Source organism: Pavona decussata, unplaced genomic scaffold (genome assembly GCF_977016875.1).
Source record: "Pavona decussata unplaced genomic scaffold, jaPavDecu1.1 SCAFFOLD_114, whole genome shotgun sequence".
Taxonomy (NCBI): domain Eukaryota; kingdom Metazoa; phylum Cnidaria; class Anthozoa; order Scleractinia; family Agariciidae; genus Pavona; species Pavona decussata.
In genome coordinates this window covers 6,251,528-6,270,646 of record NW_028145528.1, presented here as the reverse complement: position 1 = coordinate 6,270,646, position 19,119 = coordinate 6,251,528, and the positions used below count along the sequence as shown (strand labels likewise).

Here is a 19,119-nt window from a genome sequence, read left to right as displayed (position 1 = left end):
GAGAAAGTAGTTTCCCTTCTGTCGCTTGGATAAGTGCCACAAACAGATAATACACCTCTGATTCCTAGCCTCTCTTCATTTCCGCCCTGCATACAGGCTCAATACCTGTATCTCATTTGGATCTGATCAGATGCTACAGCGAGATTTTTCAGATGTTTCCCGCTTTCACAAATACTGATCCTCGCCTTTGCCACAGTTAGTCGATCTAATAGTCGTCGTCTTTCCTCTGTGCTTCTTTCCCAAAGCGGCAAGTTCACTCTACCCCCAGGATTCAAAAGAAAAGAATATTTACACGTACAATGTACTTTCTTTGTTAAAGTAATCCATGTAAAAACCACAACATGTTTCTGTTATCTCAAGCAGAGTTATGAATGAAGCACAGTTTCTGACCAATCAGAGCGCTGCGCTCACTAGAGTAAACTGACTGATTAAATAGTTCCTCCCTTCAATATTCATGACAAATTTGCTTTAGAGATTCCATAAGATTCCAAGTAAGCTATTGAATATTTTCGACTCGTTCTCTCTGCATAACTGTCATCAATGAGCCAACAAGAATCACGTAATCATCGCAGTCATTAATTGACCTGGTGGTTACAACCAGGCCAGATCTAGTGCGAAAGACAGGAGTTGCTCAACTAGGAATGTCCGACCATGGCCTTATCTATGCAACTGTTAGTTAAGGAACAAGAGACCACCACCTCGACTTCTGCGGACTAGAAACTTCAAACGATTTGACGTAAACAACTTTCGGTAAGACATGGAACGCGCGCCATTTCATATTGCAGGTATCTTTGAGGATCCGGACGATGTGTTATGGGCCTGGGAAAAACTTTACACGGATATATGCGACTACCACGCGCCTTCAAAGACATCAAAGTTCGTACTGACTCCTCCCCTTGGATAAGCAATGTGATTAAGAGAAAAATGAACCAGAGGTTTAAAACTCTTCAAAAAAGCCATCCAAACCAAGGAAGCAGTGGACTGGGCACAATATAAGAAAATCAGGAACGAGATAACATCAGATATCAGAACGGCAAAGGCAAAGTATTTCAAAGATCAATTAAGCAAAATTAGTACCACCAAGGCTTACTGGAAGCTACTAACCAAGGCACCTAAACCCAAAGTCAGGAAATCCATTGGACCACTAAGACGGAAAGACAAGAGTATTGCGGTAAAGGACAGTGAGAAAGCAAACCTCATGAACGAGTTCTTTGCTACAGTGGGGAGCCGTCTGGCCGAAGGTTATGACCAGTCCCTAGTTCCCAATCCTAACCCGGTTCCCCATATTTCAAACATCTCTCTGTCTACTAATAAAATTATGAAAAAACTGGAATCCCTGAAATCAGGGAGCCGGCCCCGATAATATTTCGTGGAAATTACTGAAGCTCGCTGGTCCTACCATTGTATCACCTCTCAATGGTCTGTACACCCTTAGCTTAAATGAGTGCAGAGTCTTTAATTGTTGGAAACTAGCACGCCTCAGCCCGATTTTCAAGAAAGACGATGACCTTGACATAGGAAACTATCGACCTATCTCTCTCCTGAGTATACCTAGCAAAATCCTTGAGTCGTGCGTCTCTGTTACTGTCGTATCGCACGTCTTCGGAGAAAATGACTGCCTTCGGCCACTGACCACCAGTGGGCATTTCGTAAAGGTTATTGCACTGAACTACTACTAATATATAACGGAGACCTGGAGGCATGCTCTTGATGCTGATCATGTTGTTGGAGCAGTCTTCGTGGACTTTCAAAAAGCCTTTGACAGCGTATCACACTCAACCTTGATTACGAAATTGTATCATCAGTTCAGGATAACAGGAAACTTATGGCTATGACTGATGGACTACCTTATGGATAGAACGCAGTATACGGTTGTTAACGGGACCCCGTCAGATAAAGCAACGGTTTCAGATGGTATCTCGCAGGGGAGTATCCTAGGTCCAACACTCTTTTCGCTATAACCTAATGACCTACCAGGAGCTATCAAGTCCGCAACGACTTTCATGTACGCGGACGATACAACAATTTACTGCATTGGTGATTCAGTGGACGAGGTCATAGTTAAGCTCATGACAACATGGCCCTCGCGGATTTAACTACATGGTGTAAACAAAATTCTCTAATCCCTCACCCCAAGAAATGCGACGGAATGATCCTCAAGAGAAAGAAATTCACTGGGCCCTTACTAAGCTTGGTCTTAAATGGCAGCACTATCAACTGGGTGCCTCACTCTAGGCTATCGGAGATTACTGTAGACGACAAACTTACATGGCACTTGTCAGATCTCAAAAAAAGTCTTTGTAAATAAGTTAGCTCTTCTGAAGCGAAGTCGCTTCTTGCCCAGATCCATGGTTCGGGATCTGTATAATAAGGCCATTTACCATCTATAACTTACGCATTGCCTATTTGGGGAGGTTGTGCAAACAAGCAGAGCTTTGAAACCCTGGAGTCACTACACTGTCGTGCCGCGAGACTCATATATAACCTACCAAGGGACACACCCTCAACTAATGTTCGCCAGCTAGCCTACTGATCCAAGCTCTCTGATATATATATAAAGTTAGACTAGCCACCCTTATATTCAGTCAGCACAACCGTGTATGGAATTCATAACAAAGAGTTGCTCAACCACACTAAATCGAAGAAATGCGACTAATTTAGCCATTCCTTTTTCTAATAGCTACTATATGAAAAACTCTATCGCGTACCGAGGTGCCGTCATCTGGAATCTCCTCTCGCCGCTTGCAAATGGCACACGTATCAAGACCTTCACGAAGAAGGCTTGACAATCATCAGATCTTAGAGAACTGAACTTTTCAGCCGAGTCGCCTTCCACCATACAACATATGGACACAGATTTTGTATACTTGTAATTATTAAAAACTGCATCATTGTATAATTAGATTTTATATTTATATGAGATATGGATCAAGTTGTAGAGCGAGGGTCAGGAATTTTTGTTTTGGTTTTGTATTTTTATCTTTTTCCTTTTGGCACGGCCCCATAAGCTTTCTAGCTTTAATTTCCACCGTGGGTACATAAAGTTTTTTATGTCTTATGCTTATATAATGTTATGTTTATCACCCTGTTTATACAGAAAAAGGACAGAATGAATGGTTACAATAATAAGTTCATATGATTGAACAGCCTACACACTGTGGATACGTTTAAGAAAACAGTCAGCTCTTGCCTATAAACAGAAAACAGCTAAACGGTAGACAGACTGAAAGTAATAACCACGCTTCCACTACTACGTATCTTATGAGTCGCGATTAATCAAGGAACTTCACAACCTCGAACGCGTCATGATACATGTACGAAAGACCTTCTTTTTCCAACGTTACTACTACGTCCTAGAATAAACTACCTAACGGTGTAAGGACCACATCTTCTAAAGAAATTTTAATTCCATGTTAAATGATCTAACTTTTCAAAAATTCTCTCTCCTGCCATTTCGCTGCTGTTTGAACACCCCACTCGAAAATCAATGCCTCCGTTCCATTATAAACTTATTTTGTTATTTAGCAATAACTTTTTAAATTATTTCTCTTCTGTCTGTTATACATCTTAGTTTATGGAATGGCAAGAGCCTAGGCAAATGCTAGCCAAATAGCAGCTTTATCAGTTTTGAGCATTTGTTGCCATTTGTTGGTTCATCAACGTACGTCGATCGTTTAATATCATCAACTGAGCTATCCAGGGTAGTGGTATCTCAGTCTTTTATTAACAATAACACGCCCATCCACAGGGGAGTCCATAGGAGCTTATCAGTTACCATGCCATTACGTGCGGAAATAGAATTAATTTGCATTTAGCACTTAGCCCCGCGTTCGTAATGAGATTGATCGCAACTCGGAAATGGCCTATTCAGGCACATGAGTAGATCGCGCGAATATTCGTTGGGCAAAGCCGGTCGACCAACAAGCGTTTTATGAACTGTGCCCTCGCCATATTGGCGACGGCCCTGTCAGAAAAGAAAAACGAATGCGCTTTATACCAGAAGCGTCGCTTCCTGTACATACAGTTTTGGAACTGTAGAAAACTTGATCTTTTGTCAATAATTTTACACTTTGAGTACAGTATGATCACAATTATTTACGCGTTATGTTCAGTGACACTATAAATATTCTAGCCCTCAGATCTATAATTATGAGCGCGCTGATCATGAGTGGACATTCGGCCGCAAAAATAAGTTTCCATTTTCGAACTTACGGTGTTAGTTTTTTATGGTGTCAGAAAAAAACAGAGGCATAACCAAAATTCAGACAGCCATTAAAGTACAAGTCCAACCGTTACTTTTATAACTGCATCTACAGCGCACGGACAAACCTTGAAAGCCATCAAATAGACTGGCACCTCGCTGCCGAGTAAAATACCCGGGTGATACCGCGTCGGAAACTTTGAAGCTCGACGAGTTTGCCGTAAATTAGTTCAAGACAACTGGAAATAACAACGCGGTTGTCGTAAGGTTCCAGCAATTTAATGAAAGACTGGAAATTAATGAAGAGTTGACGTTCGATACGCCTGACAATTCTAAGGTAGTCAACTCTGTTAATGAAAAATTCGAGGATTTTCCATCCGACAAAGAGAAATCGTTCATCATTGCTATCTGCCTGGAGAACACTTGCCAAATAGTGTGATGTTTTTTTTGTTCCATTTCTTGATATTTTTTCATTAAACCTTTGCCTTTCCATATAAATCTTGTAGACTCTTAGAGTCGGTTATTAAAAGACAGTTTAGACGGTGTTTAACAAAAGCACGGCGTTCAAAGCCATTTTCAATTTTGCCAACAGTCAAATCTAAACATTGTCTGCTGCTGACGGTAACAAGAAGGCCTGCATTCCAGAAGGGAAAACCATTTCTCTACTTAAAAACCCCCTTATGAACAGATTTGAAGGCCCCACTAATTGTCTTAAGCCGCGGCCTAAGTTAGACTCTATAGAAATTATTGGCCCTTAGGGTTATTTTCGGCTGTAAGTTCAACTGGTGCGTCATAAGCGCACTGCTTTTAATTGTCAAGCGCAAGAAAGAGAAAATAGGGGTACCCCGAGGCGACCTATTTCAGTTAAATGAATATCAGGGCAGGGATACCAGTCTGAAATTCGTGCTTCTGAATTTCGTAAAATAAAGTCCAAAATATTAAGTAATGGTAATGACCCATACATACCCCTCTCGGACACTTCTAGTGGTAAACATAAATGCAGTTTTTGTAAGAATCGGTAACGAGCACATTTCCGTTCTTATGAACGGCAACATCACAAAGGCCGCTATCGAAGAAATGTTGTCCTGTTATTTTAGTTACAAAGTTGCCGTCCAGTGTAAAAAGTTGCAGACACAATCAGTTGGTTAAACTTGTCAATAACGAGTCCGAAAGGACCCCTCAACTGTCCGTCACCAGATCCCTCGCAGCCTATATCATACTGATACACTCCTGTATTGTTGAATACTTTGACACAATGAACAAGAGGATAAGAAACAAAAAATGTGTCCTGGTGATAAACAGCGCACCACGGCTTATAATTACAACCTGGAGCACTGAAGGACTGAAGCAAGGCATTCCCGTCAGGAGAGAGAACTTTGATTTGTCTGTCCTCGAAATCACTTGTGATTATTCGACCATCACTTCCAACAGATATGTTAACCGGTTTCTTTAGATGTTTATCGTTGATGTGTTTGATGAACTGACCACCTTTAGTAAACAGAGAGAGCTGATTCTCTCCGTCAGGCACATAGGCAATGACGTCACCAGACTCGGTAAATGCCAATAAACTAGGCTTATTGTTGAGTTTCAGCTCTCTCAAGAAATTCCCATCACGGCAAAACATTTGAATTCGTTTATTTTCGGTATCCGCTACGGCAATCGTTCCAGTTTTTTCGTTCACAGCGATATCGCAAGGCTCCTTAAACTCTCCTTGTGCTTTCCCAGTTGATCCAAACTGAAACGCAAATTGATACTGATGAGGAACAACCTGCACAACCCAGGGACTACCAGTCAGCGGCTGACCATTAACATGGATCTCCACTCTATGTTGTCCAGCACTCTGTGGTGTGTATGTTACTGTGTACCTTCCGTCTTTGGTGTCTTTTATATCTGTTTTCAGTTGATCGCCTGCCGGAGTTAAAATGTGGACTTTTATGTCATCACTTTCATAATAACCTTGCAGTCCATCTGAATCTCTTGTTACAATCGTGAAATTTGTTTCTTTCCCTTCCATTACCCCTTTTTTACTTTTTCTTTCAGCCAACGACATCGAAGGATCGGTGTTACTAACCACAATTCGATCCAAAATATGCAGCTTATTTTCCAGTATATAATGCACATGTGGCGGATTATAAATTTCAGGTTTCTTTGCATTTAGTAGTTCTTCATAGCGTCCAACGATGGCCTGATTTGCTTGTACAATTTCAACGCTGATGTTTCTTTCTGAGATACTCTCGCCTCGTTCAACGCAGCTTTCCTGTTGAGTGACAATCAACTCAAAGTTTTCCATTCGTGTTGCGTGATGTTTTTGTTGCGCTTCATAAATTTCAGTCAAATTGGCCTTCACTTTCCTTTCATGTTCCCGCAAGTCACGAATTATTTCTTCCATTGCCTCAGTCATCTTCTTTTCGGCAGACAAAATTTCGTGTTTGTTTTTGTCCATTAATTCGATTTGTTTCTTAATTTCATTCTCATAAATAACAGTTTCCTCTTTCACTTTCTTTACAGCTTCCGCCATTTGCATCTTTTGTACTAGACCAATTTATGTCCTCATAAATTTACGTTAATGGGACAACCATGAGAGATTACGTGCTGCTTGTGTGACATGCTTTAAGGTAGGGGGTAGGGTTTCACAGTCCAAAGTTTATCGGGATCACATGCATTAGTAACGCAAACTGTACGCTGAGCCAATCAGAATCGGCTGGTATTTCACTGTCAATCAATCCTCAGACATCGAGCACGAGTTCTGTGTTCATTCATTCCTTCGCTGCGAGCTAGCAAACTGTAGTTGTCTTGTTCTACGACGTGTTTTTTCTACGACGTGTCTTTTAATAACTTTCGCAGCCGTTCAATTTGTTTCTTCGCTCGCTTCTGAGACGTTTTCCCTATCCTGTGAGGCGATCCTGTGAGGCGATTTTAAGTTTCAGGACCGCAAATCATGCCGCCACGAGCACGCCGGTCGACTTCCCGCCCAGGCGCACAACCGAATATCGACCCGACCGTGCTTGGAGCCCTATCCATCGCCGACCTTCGCTCTCTTTGCGTTCAACATGGGATTCCGTCGACAGGAGTCCGAAGGACTCTCGAACGCCGGCTCCGGGAGCTGAACAATCCACCACCAACTCAGGTTCAAAACATCAATGAACATGAACCAGTAACTCCAAACAACTACGAAACGGCGGCACACAGGCAAGAGCGCACTGAGTTTACAGACGGCCAGATACAGACGATCCAACAATCAATTGCGGACACTGTGAAACAATCTGCCAGGGAGATAGCGACCGAAGCGGCTAGGGCCGCTGTGAGTGCTTCGTCGAGCCTCCTTGCCCAAAGGCCCGCTTCGCTTGTGCGTGGCACAGCGCCCGAAACGACAGTTCCCACGAACACTGCGGCGGTAAACTTCGCATCGCCCTTCCAAGCCATCCCAGGGCAGTATATCAAAGACATCCAATGTGGTGAGTTTTTTGATCTTTCCAAACTACTTCCTAAGAACCTGTCGCTGCACGACGAGGAGGATAATCTTGTCCTCTCCTTAGAGAACTCCGTCGTTAAGGTGTCGAAGAAATCGAAGCAGACGGCCTCCACCTCTATTACCGGTATTGAACAGTGGACCACTGCTTTTACGTCCTATATGAGTGTGCTAATCGACAAGTTCCCAACACGATCGCAGGAACTTTTGCAATATGTGAGTTTAATTAGATACGCAGCCCGTGTGCACAAAGGGTTAGGATGGGCCATTTATGACTTTAAGTTTCGCCAGAAAGCTAGCGTAAATAAGTCTATTAATTGGTCAGTGGTTGACACTCAGCTTTGGTTAACCATTTTTACTGTGTCACCAGCGATACTCAAAGAAGAGTATCCGCTTTTTTCCAATGGACCCCAGCGAAATTTGTCTACAACAGGGGACGCGAACAGAGGCACATGCAACTTTTACAATAGGGGCAGCACATGTAATAGAGACCCCTGCTATTTTAGACATGTGTGTAACAGATGTAGTGGATTGCACCCAAGGGTTGACTGCCCGGCCCACCCTGTGCGGCAACCAGAGCGGGAAGGGGGGAGGAAAAAAGATAGTGACCATGGTGGCAGCTCAAAATCAAGTCCCTCTCATCGAAAGTGAGAACAATACTTGCCCCCTCCCGACCCCTATTAATGTACTACGACTTGAGGAAACATTGATTAATCATCCTGATCAGGAATTTGTCTCCAAATTGTGTAATAATCTTAGGTATGGGGCCGATGTGGGTTTTACTGGGAGACGTGTTGCTAGATTCTCTAGGAATCTGCCCACTGCCCTTTCCCAACCAAATATTGTTTCAGAAAACCTTTCCAGGGAAGTGGCCCGGGGGCGAGTTGCGGGTCCTTTCCCCAGCCCACCACTGCCCAATTTCCAGGTGTCACCCATCGGATTGGTCCCCCAAAAACATTCTACTAAGTTTAGGACCATCTTTCACTTATCTTTCCCCAAATCTGGAGAGACGAGTATCAACTCTTCAATCCCCAAGGAGGATTTCAGCCTTCAGTATATAACAATCGACAATGCAATCCAAGGGATTTCGAGCCACGGCCAAGGGTGCTTTCTTGCGAAGACCGACATCGAGTCAGCGTTTCGCCTCATCCCTCTTAGGCCTTCAGATTATGAGCTATTCGGCATGTATTGGGAGGGTAGCTACTACTATGACAAAGTTCTTCCCTTTGGCTTGAGGAGTGCCCCTTTCCTGTTCAATTTACTGTCCGATGCAATAGAGTGTATCCTCCTCAATCAATGTTAGGTTTCGTTTGTTTGTCATATCCTCGATGATTTCTTGATCATCGAACCAGCATTATCCTCTCCTCCTCTAAATTTGCTATGCCAACAGAGCTTGAATAGCATGCTCTTGACCTTTAGGAATCTGGGTATCCCCACTGCACCCCACAAAACAGAGGGCCCTTCTACTACCCTTGAGTTCATGGGAATTATCCTGGACACCGGATGGAGGCCAGACTCCCAGCAGATACGGTGGAACGGATACAGGCCTCCCTTGCCCTCTTTCAAACAAAAAGGACATGCACCCCAAAAGGAGTTACAGTCACTCATTGGGACTTTGAACTTTGCATGCAAAGTTATCCCCCCTGGGAGACCCTTTCTTCAGCGCATGATTGAGCTAACTTGTAAAGTCGCTAAACCTCACCACCACATTAAATTAAGCAAGGGTTTCTTCAAGGATCTCACTATGTGGCAACAGTTTATCCACACCTGGAATCGGGCCGGGTTTTTCCTCCCTACTTCATGGCTAGACTCCGACTCCTTAGAACTCCATACTGATGCCTCAGGCACACTTGGGTACGGTGGGATATTAGGTCAGAAATGGTTTCAGGGTAGGTGGGAGACTCCCCACCAGCTCAATGCTCCTGGTATAAGCATTGCCTGGCAAGAGTTATTTGCTCTGGTGGTAGCATGCCACCTATGGGGGGATGAGTTTGCTAATAAGCGTATCGCTTTCTATTGTGACAACCAATCGGTTGTCAGTATAGTAAACTCTAAACGATCCCACATTCCTAGGGTTATGGATCTGGTTCGCCATTTTACCCTCTTAACTTTAAGACATAACTTCTATCCAAGGGCGGAACACATTGAAGGCAAGAAAAATGAAATCGCGGATTCTCTCTCTCGATTTCAGATGGAGCGATTTCGCAGACTGGCCCCTCACGCAGACCCAACCCCATGTCCTGTACCCCTGGCAATGTTGGTGATCTGAGTGCTGACATCCAGAAGTACTTACGTCTCTCTGTTGCTGCCTCTACTAAACAAACATATACCTCTGGTGAACGTAGATTTTTTGGACTTTTGCACCCTCCACAGCCCACACAGGTCAATTTATTTGCCAACCAATGAAGAGACTCTTATTCAGTATGTTGCCTATTTAGCCAAAACAATTAAACACTCATCCATCAAGGGTTACCTGACTGCAGTTAGACACCTGCATATCCGCTCAGGCTATGACCTGGACCTTAAGAAATTCTTGCGCCTGCAGTTGATTTGCCGCGGCATCAAGCGTTCCCAGGGCGATTCTACCCGCATTCGACTCCCTATTACAATAAACCATCTGAAATTGTTCTTCCAACTTCTTGCAATCCCAACCACCACTCGTTATGACTCCATTATGGTATGGGCAGCCATGACCTTAGCCTTTTTTGGTTTCCTCCGCTTGGGCGAAATGACCTGCAACTCACCCTATTCATGTACACTCCACTTGTCTCCAGGGGATGTAACCTTTTTCCCCAGTATTCAGAACCCTGACCATATGACAGTTAGGATAAAAATATCCAAAACTGACCCATTTCGTTCGGGTCAGACTATTGTTATTGGAAGGACTGACCAGAAGGTCTGCCCTGTTTTAGCTATGACAAATTATTTGTCCTACCGGGGGACCACACTAGGTCCACTCTTTCAGTACTTGTCTGGCGCTCCCCTCACAAAAGCGGGACTTACCTCTGAAACTAGGCAGCTTCTCTCTATGTCAGGCTTTCAGCCTTCTCAGTATGCGGGACATAGCTATAGAATTGGAGCTGCCACAACCTCGGCTACTGTGGGCCTTCCCCCTTGGCTAATAAAAACACTGGGGCGGTGGTCCTCTGACTGCTATGAAAGATATGTTCATTGCCCACCTTCCCTTCTTTCTGGGGTTTCCCGTCAGCTGTTAGGTGATACCTTTAATTAGTTAATTCATTACTTATTTTAGGGGTCGGGGTTGTTTCGTCTATGGGGAATACACTTTGTGTATTTGTGGGGATGAAGTGCTCCCTTACAGGCACTCTTGGCCCCATAGACTCACAGAATTGATGGGTTACCATGGTAACCATGAGTCTAAACTCCCTTAGGACTAGGAACCTCTCTCAGGGTATTGTGACCTGCAGCCCTGAGGGGGAGTAGGGACCTTTTCAGGGTATTGTGACCTGCAGCCCTGAAAGGGAGTAAGGACCTCTTTCGGGGTATTGTGACTGCAGCCCCGAAGAGGATTAGGAAAACTCCCTTAGGACTAGGAACCTCTCTCAGGGTATTGTGACCTGCAGCCCTGAGGGGGAGTAGGGACCTTTTCAGGGTATTGTGACCTGCAGCCCTGAAAGGGAGTAAGGACCTCTTTTGGGGTATTGTGACTGCAGCCCCGAAGAGGATTAGGAACCTCTCCCAGGGGTTTGTGACCTGCATCCCCGGAGAGGAGGGGGCTTTGACCCCCCTTACCAAGCCAGATTAGTGATTCAGTTATTGATGGCATTTAGTTCCACTGGCCTGCTATTGGAGTACTTCATTCCCAACCCCTTACCCCACATATCATTGTTGTGTTCTTATTTCTCATGGGTTGGGAGCATTAATGAGCAGCTTTCTGAGTGTCTGTCATGGTGTGTCGATTATGACTCACTACACAGCACTTGTGGCAAATAGGAACTTTGCATTCTTCGCAGTAAAATTCCAGTGGTTGATTTTCATGATATTGCTGTGAACACATGACGGGTCTGTTGATCAACTCTTCGACATCTTGCGCTTGCAATTTGTCCATCAAAACATTGCGATGACCTCTTGTGGCTTTCAATCGTTGGTGAGCCTCAAAGCAATCTTCACAGAGAAAGTTCTGGCACACGAAACAGTAACAAGTTGCTGAGTTATTCTCGTCACAACTGCCACACTTTTGGGCCTCTGCACTTGCATCTTTGAGAGCGAGAACATCCACCAGTCGGTTGAGATGAAACAATGTGGGCAAGTTGTTAAACGTATCTCCTTCGGGTATTTGGAATGATGTCTGGCAAACTGGGCATTTGATTGTTGTTTGTAGCTGTCTTCTGGCGAAGCCTGCTAGTTTGTCGAGGCACTCCAGGCAGAATGAGTGAAGGCATGGCAATGTCTTGGGATTTTTCACTGTTTCTTTACACAGTGGGCATTTAGCCTACTTCTTAAGATTTTTAAAAAGCTGTTGAACTTCCATGATGAAATTTAAAAACGACACTGACTCTGCATGGCTGCGGAGACATATTCATAATTAGATAGGAGTTAATATCTTGCGAATGATTTAATTATCGTAATGTGTAGTCGAGTGCATCCATGTGCTGAGTCGTTTCCAGGCTTTGCCAGTGGTGTTCGATGAAGCCGGCTGAAAATGAGAAGTGATGCATGTAAGAACTGCAATTTTATTAGCAGCAATTTCTTTTAACACGTACCACAAAATGAGCAATGTATCCTTTAAGGGGTTCACACTATATTCAGGCAAAGCGCAGACGGACTTACAGTTTTCAGTTAACATTTCTCAGTATCAACTGAAAAAAACTGCCATTTCTCAGCTAACATCATCAACCAAGATATAGGGTCAGTTGAAGTTGCAAAGGTGACGACCTTGACAACTTTTAGTTTTTAATTATGATGTTAGCTATTACATGGAAACGTCGAATCGCTTTAATTTTTGTATTTTACTTAAAGGTTTTTCGCTTAAATCAACGATCATTTTTCAGCTGACTGTGGGGTGTGTTTTCGTCAATAGTCAGCTACCAGTTAAAATAATATATTCACGTAGACTGTACTTTCTTTGTTAAAGTGACTGCAATGTTTCTGTTATCTCTAACAGAGTTATCAGTGAAGCACAGTTTCTGACCAACCAGAGCGCGGCGCTCACTAGAGTATTAAGGGAGCCTTTATACTTGTTAAATTTCTTTTCAGGGCATGTGATTTATTCGTAATTTTCACATTAGTAGCTCCTGTCGTGAAAAATAGATACAGCCTTGAAAGCCGCCCGTACGACCCAGTCAAGGAAGAATGCGGCTGAAGTACACGTAGAACGTGGCATTTTTATAATTTGCAACGAGTAAACGCAGAAGCCTAAAGTGACTGATTTAAAAACAATTCCCTCCTTCAATATTCACGACAAGTTAGCCGGAGAGATTCCATAATGTTACGTTCAGTCGCCCTGTTTATACAGAGACAGGACTTTATCAATCAGTTACAGCAATAAATTCATATGGCTGCACGGCCTTTCATGCTGTGGAAACGTTTAAGGAAACAGTCAGCTCAGTCCTATAAACAGGTAACAGCTAAACGGCCTAGACAGAGAAAGAAATAACGACTCTTCCACAACTCATAGCTTACCAGTCGAGGAACTTCACAACCTCGAACGCGTCAAGATAACAATGTAAGGACCACAAATTCTAAAGAAATTTTAAGTCCACTTTGAGAGACCTAACTTTTCAAAATTCTCTCCTGATATTTCTTTGCTGTTTCAGCACTTAGCACCGCCTTCATAATGAGATTGACAGCAACTCGAAAATGGCCTATACAGGCACATGCGTAGATCGCGCGAATATTCCTAGGGCAATGCCGGCCGACCAATAAACGACGCGTTTTATGAGCTGTGCCTTAGCCATGTTGGCAACGGCCCAGTCAAAAAAAAAAAAAAAAAAAAAAAGAATGCGCATTTTATTTACTAGAAGCGTCGCGTCATGTACATGTACTTTTGGAACTATAGAAAAGTTAAATCTTTTGTCATCCCTATAATTATGAGCGCGCGGATCATGAGCGGAAATTCGCCGCAAATATAAGTTTACGTTTTCGAACTTATTGTGTTAGTTTTTCAAGGTGTCAGAAAAAGCATAACCAAGATTTAAGACAGAGAGGAAAGTACAAGTTCGAGCATCACTTTTATAACTGCATCTACAGCCCACGGACAAACCTTTAAAGCCATCAAATAGACTGGCACCTCGCTGCCGAGTAAAATACCCGGATGATGCCGCGTCGGAGACTTTGAAGCTCAACGAGTTTGCCGTAAATTAGTTCAAGACCGACTGGGGATAATAATTAACGAAGGACTGGAAATTTATGAAGAGATGAACAGACGTTCGATCATTGCTATCTGCCTGGAGAACACTTGCCAAATCGTGTGATGTTTTTGCAATACTCGCTGTTACCTGGCTTCGCGACACAGTGAGAGATGCCGCGTTTAGAAAGAAGCACAATGAAACACGACTAACCGTGGCAAAGCCGCGATCAAAATTTGTAAAAACGGGGAAACAAAGGCTAAGCATCTAAAAAATCTCGCTGTAGCATCAGATGCAAGTGAGATACATGTATTGATACTGATGAGACATCGTGGCGAAAAGACTGGGAGTGCAGAGGATCGCGGAGAACAACGAGTACTGCGGAGAAACTCACGAACACATTAGCGTAGAAAATGGCCGACGTTTGACAAAAGATGTGCCAAGTGTAGAAGAAGCAATCACTTTGTAAATGTTTTTATGCAAGGTAGAAAAAAAGGAAGGCTAGGAATCGGTTAATGCTATGGCGGAGGCCTATTATCTGTTTGTCAGGCTAGTCCAAGCAACAGAAGGGGGACTCTCTTTTCCCAACACTAATACATTGCAAAAACACACAACTTGAAAAGAACGTTTCAATAAGAAGATAAACCTCTACGTTTTATTTTAAAACTGATTGGTTAATTGAACAGTTTAAGCCTCTAAGAACGATCAAGTACAAGCCTTTTTTCATACTTAACCTATAAACAGTCCAAACCTATTAATTATAAGCTGATGCAATATTATTACATTGAATATTTTGCTACGTTTTTCCTCTAAAACTAAAGTACGTTATTTATTCAACAAATTGCAGTGACCAAGTGCAATGAACACAATAACTGATAAAGTCTACCAAAGCGTTGAATTACCCGTTCCAGGCCTCTGCCAGTATTTTAAAGCTGCATGCAAGAATATGGATTACGGGAAGCAAATATTGCTTGAATATTTTTAGTGTGGAATGATACATGAACAAACATTCACCAATAACTGTCTTTAATTCTAAAAAGAAACGACCGACCATCTTCTTCTTCAAGTATAGAAACCTATCGCTTTAAGGACACTGCCTGCACTTCACAGACTTGTTCAGTCATTTGCATTTGGTCTCTGCATGGGTTTAAATCAATGCTAGATATCCCTTCATTTAATTTTCAATGCTATCAGTCCTAGTTAAACTACCTGCTTTTTTGATTTCTTTAACTGAAACTAAATAATATCAAATATTTGTTTCCTTACTGTAGAGCGACGCATGCACTCGCGGTGGAAGAACAAACGTTTTTAACAAATAATAAAGGAGTTGTTTGACGAGACTTTTTCGGCAACTTTGCAACCTAATGCCATAACGATTGAGACAAGCCTGTGCGTGTAACCTCCCTCTTATAATAATAATGACAATGATAATGATAATGGCGATGTCAATGATAATTTACTTAATTATCCTCTTCCCGATAAGGGCAACTTAGTTGCGACTTATACGCAATAAGAATTGCTTCGTAAAATAAAGAAAAAGTACACTAAGGACCTACTTTTCACAACGTTGCAAGATACATTAGCTTGAAACATAATTTCTGCAATGCAACTTGTGTTCCATGAAACCCGAATGCAAGCACTAGTCTATAAACCACACCGCGTTTTGACTGATACTTTTGCTTCTATTCCTTTACCTTTCTCAACCTGTGTTCCATGAAATTTTCTTGTTCTGTCGCCTCAGAAAACAACATCATAAATTCAGGCTATTGCTAACGTTCAAAACAACGACTGGCTTGTTAGAAAAATTCGAGATGAGATTCTCAAATGGGTTTAATAAATGGCATTATTTCTAGCACCATTTTTTATGTCTATGATATTTTCCAATAAAAGTTATGATCAAAATTTCCGTTTAGCGACGAAATCTCAATTAAGCACTTGTTTCTCACTAAGCCGACAAAATTCAACGGACGTAATTTTTATTTGTTCCATTTCTTGATATTTTTTGACGAAACCTTTGCCTTTCCATATAAATCTTGTAAACTCTTAGCGTCAGTTATTAAAAGACAGTTTAGACGGTGTGTAACAAAACCACGGCGTTCTAAGTCATTTTCAATTTTGCCAACAATCATATCTAAACATTGTCCGCTGCTGACGGTAACAAGATTAGGCTTGTGTTCCAGAATAGAAAAACTATTTCTCTACTTGAAATAAACCACTTAATAATAAATAAATAATAAACTAATATAAACAGATTTGGAGGCCCACTAATTGTCTTAAGCCACGGCCTAAGTTAGACTCTATTTAAATTATTGGCCCTGGGGGTTATTTTCGGCTGTAAGTTCAACTGGTGCATCATCAGCGCACTGCTTTAAATTGTTAAGCGCAAGCAAGAGAAAATAGGGGTACGCTGACCTATTTCAGTAAAATGAATATCAGAGCAGGGATTACATTCTGAAATTTGCGGTACTGAATTTCGTAAAATAAAGTCCAAAATATTAGGTAATGGCAATGACCCAAACATATCCCTCTCGAACACTCCTACTGGAAAACATAAATGCAGTTTTTGTCAGCATCGGTTACGAGCACATTTCCGTTCTTATGAACGGCAACATCACAAAGGTCGCTATCGACCAAATGTTGTCCTGTTATTTTAGTTACAAACTTGCCGTTCAGTGTAAAAAGTTGCAGTCTTTTGTTATCAACATCGCACACAATCAGTTGGTTAAACTTGTCAACAACGAGTCCGATAGGATAACTCAACTGTCCGTCACCAGATCCCTCACAGCCTATATCATACTGATACAATCCTGCATTGTTGAATACCTTGACACAATTAGCATCTGGATAAGAAACAAAAAATGTGTCCTGGTGATAAACAGCACAACACGGGAATGAATCACAGTCTGGGGCACTGAAGGACTGAAGCAAGTCATTCCCCTCAGGGGAGAGGACTTGGATTTGTCTGTTCTCGAAGTCACACGTGATTATGCGACCATCACCTCCAACATATATGTAAATTGGTTCCTTTAGATGTTTATTGTTGATGGGTTTGATGAACTGACCACCTTCAGTAAACAGAGAAAGTCGATTCTCCCTATCAGGCATACAGACAATGACGTCACCAGATTCGGTAAATGCCAACGAAGCAGGATTATTGCTGAGTTTAATCTCTCTCAAGAAATTCCCATCAGGGCTAAACATTTGAATTCGCTTATTGTCCTCATCCGCCACGGCAATCGTTCCAGTTTTATCGCTCACAGCGATACTGCCAGGCACCTTAAACTCTCCTTGTCCTTCTCCAGTTGATCCAAACTGAAACGCAAATTGATACTGATGAGGAACAACCTGCACAACCCAGGAACTACCAGTCAGCGGCTGACCATTAACTTGGATCTCCACCCTATGTTGTCCAGCACTCTGTGGTGTGTATGTTACTCTGTACTTTCCGTCTTTGGTGTCGGTTATATCTGTTTTCAGTTGATCGCCTGTCGGAGTTAACATGTGGACTTTTATGTTATCACTTTCTTGATAGTACTGCAATCCATCTAAATCTCGAGTTACAATCGTGAAATTTGTTTCTTTCCCTTCCATTAACTCTTTCTCACTTTGTCTTTCAGCTAACGACATCGAAGGATCGGTGTTACTAACCACAATTCGATCCAAAATATCCAGCTTATTTTCCAGTATGTAATGCACATGTGGTGGCTTAAAAATTTCAGGTTTACGTGCATTCAATAGTTCTTCACAGCGTCCGACGATGGCTTCATTGGTTTGAAGAATTTCAGCGCTGATGTTTCTTTCTAAGATACTCTCGCCTCGTTCAACGCAGCTTTTCAGCTGAGTGACAACCAACTCAAAGTTTTCCATTCGTGTTGCGTGATGTTTTTGTTGCGCTTCATAAATTTCAGTCAAATTGGCCTTCACTTTCCTTTCATGTTCCCGCAAATCACGAATCATTTCTTCCACTGCCTCAGTCATCTTCTTTTTGGCAGACAAAATTTCGTGTTTGTTTTTGTCTATTAATTCGATTTGTTTCTTAATTTCATTCTCATAAATAACAGTTTCCGCTTTCACTTTCTTCACAACTTCTGCCATTCGCATCTTTTGTACTTGAGCAGCTTTGTGAGTGTCTGTCATTGTGTGTCGATTATGACTCACTACACAGCACTTGAGGCAAACAGGAACTTTGCATTCTTCGCAGTAAAACTCCAGGGCTTGATTTTCATGATATTGCTGTGAACACATGACTGGTCTGTTGATCAATTCTTCGACATCTTGCGTTTGTAATTTGTCGATCAAAACATTGCGATGACCTCTTGTTGCCTTCAGTCGTTGGTGAGCGTCAAAACAATCTTTACAGAGAAAATTCTGGCACACGAAACAGTAACAAGTTGCTGAGTTATTCTCGTCACAACTGCCACACTTTTGGGCCTGTGCGCTGCCATCTTTGAGAGCGAGAACATCCACCAGTCGGTTGAGATGAAACGATGTTGGCAAGTTGTTGAATGTATCTCCTTCGGGTATTTGGAATGATGTCTGGCAAACTGGGCATTTGATTATTGTTTGTAGCTGTCTTCTGGCGAAGCCTGCTAGTTTGTCTAGGCACTCCAGGCAGAATGAGTGAAGGCATGGCAATGTCTTGGGATTTTTCACTGTTTCTATACACAGTGGGCATTCAGCCTCCTTCTTAAGATTCTCAAAAAGCTGTTGAACTTCCATGATGAAATTTATAAACGACACTGACTCTGCATGGGTGCGGAGACATATGCATACTTAGATAGGAGTTAATATGTTGCGAATGACTGAATTATCGGAATGTGTAGTGGGGTGCATCCATGTGCTGAGTCGTTATTCTGTCGCACTTTGTAATAATCATCGCACTTTGTAATACCTGTCGCACTTTGTAATAAAACTGTCACACTTTGTAACACCTGTCGCACTTTGTAAAAACACTTGTCACACTTTGTAATAAAATAGCTATCGCACCTTGTAATAACAAGTTGTCGCTCTTTGTAATAAATGAAGCTGTCGCACTTTGTAATAACAAGCTCTCGCACTTTGTAATAAGCTTTTAAATTACTTTTGAATACCACGTTCGGTGGAAAATAAGTGAATTACCTAATCACCCAGGCTACAAATAC

The 19,119-nt window shown here is 42.3% G+C and overlaps 2 protein-coding genes and 1 pseudogene across 2 annotated transcripts; 1 reads left to right on the top strand and 2 right to left on the bottom strand.

Moving 5' to 3' along the window:
- Positions 1–4,648: 4,648 nt before the first annotated feature.
- Positions 4,649–18,759, bottom strand: LOC146470478 (E3 ubiquitin-protein ligase TRIM71-like). The gene is made up of 2 exons (XM_085122533.1): positions 16,391–18,759; positions 4,649–5,056 (listed from the first exon to the last, which is right to left on the bottom strand). The coding sequence occupies exon 1, from the start codon at positions 18,695–18,697 to the stop codon at positions 16,517–16,519; it is 2,181 nt and encodes a 726-aa protein (XP_084978659.1). The 5' UTR covers positions 18,698–18,759; the 3' UTR covers positions 4,649–5,056; positions 16,391–16,516.
- LOC146470479 (E3 ubiquitin-protein ligase TRIM71-like) lies at positions 5,049–12,165 on the bottom strand (annotated as a pseudogene).
- Positions 6,737–10,076, top strand: LOC146470480 (uncharacterized). Its single transcript, XM_085121903.1, has 2 exons — positions 6,737–7,656; positions 9,862–10,076. The coding sequence occupies exons 1-2, from the start codon at positions 7,140–7,142 to the stop codon at positions 10,074–10,076; spliced, it is 732 nt and encodes a 243-aa protein (XP_084978029.1). The 5' UTR covers positions 6,737–7,139.
- Positions 18,760–19,119: the final 360 nt, after the last annotated feature.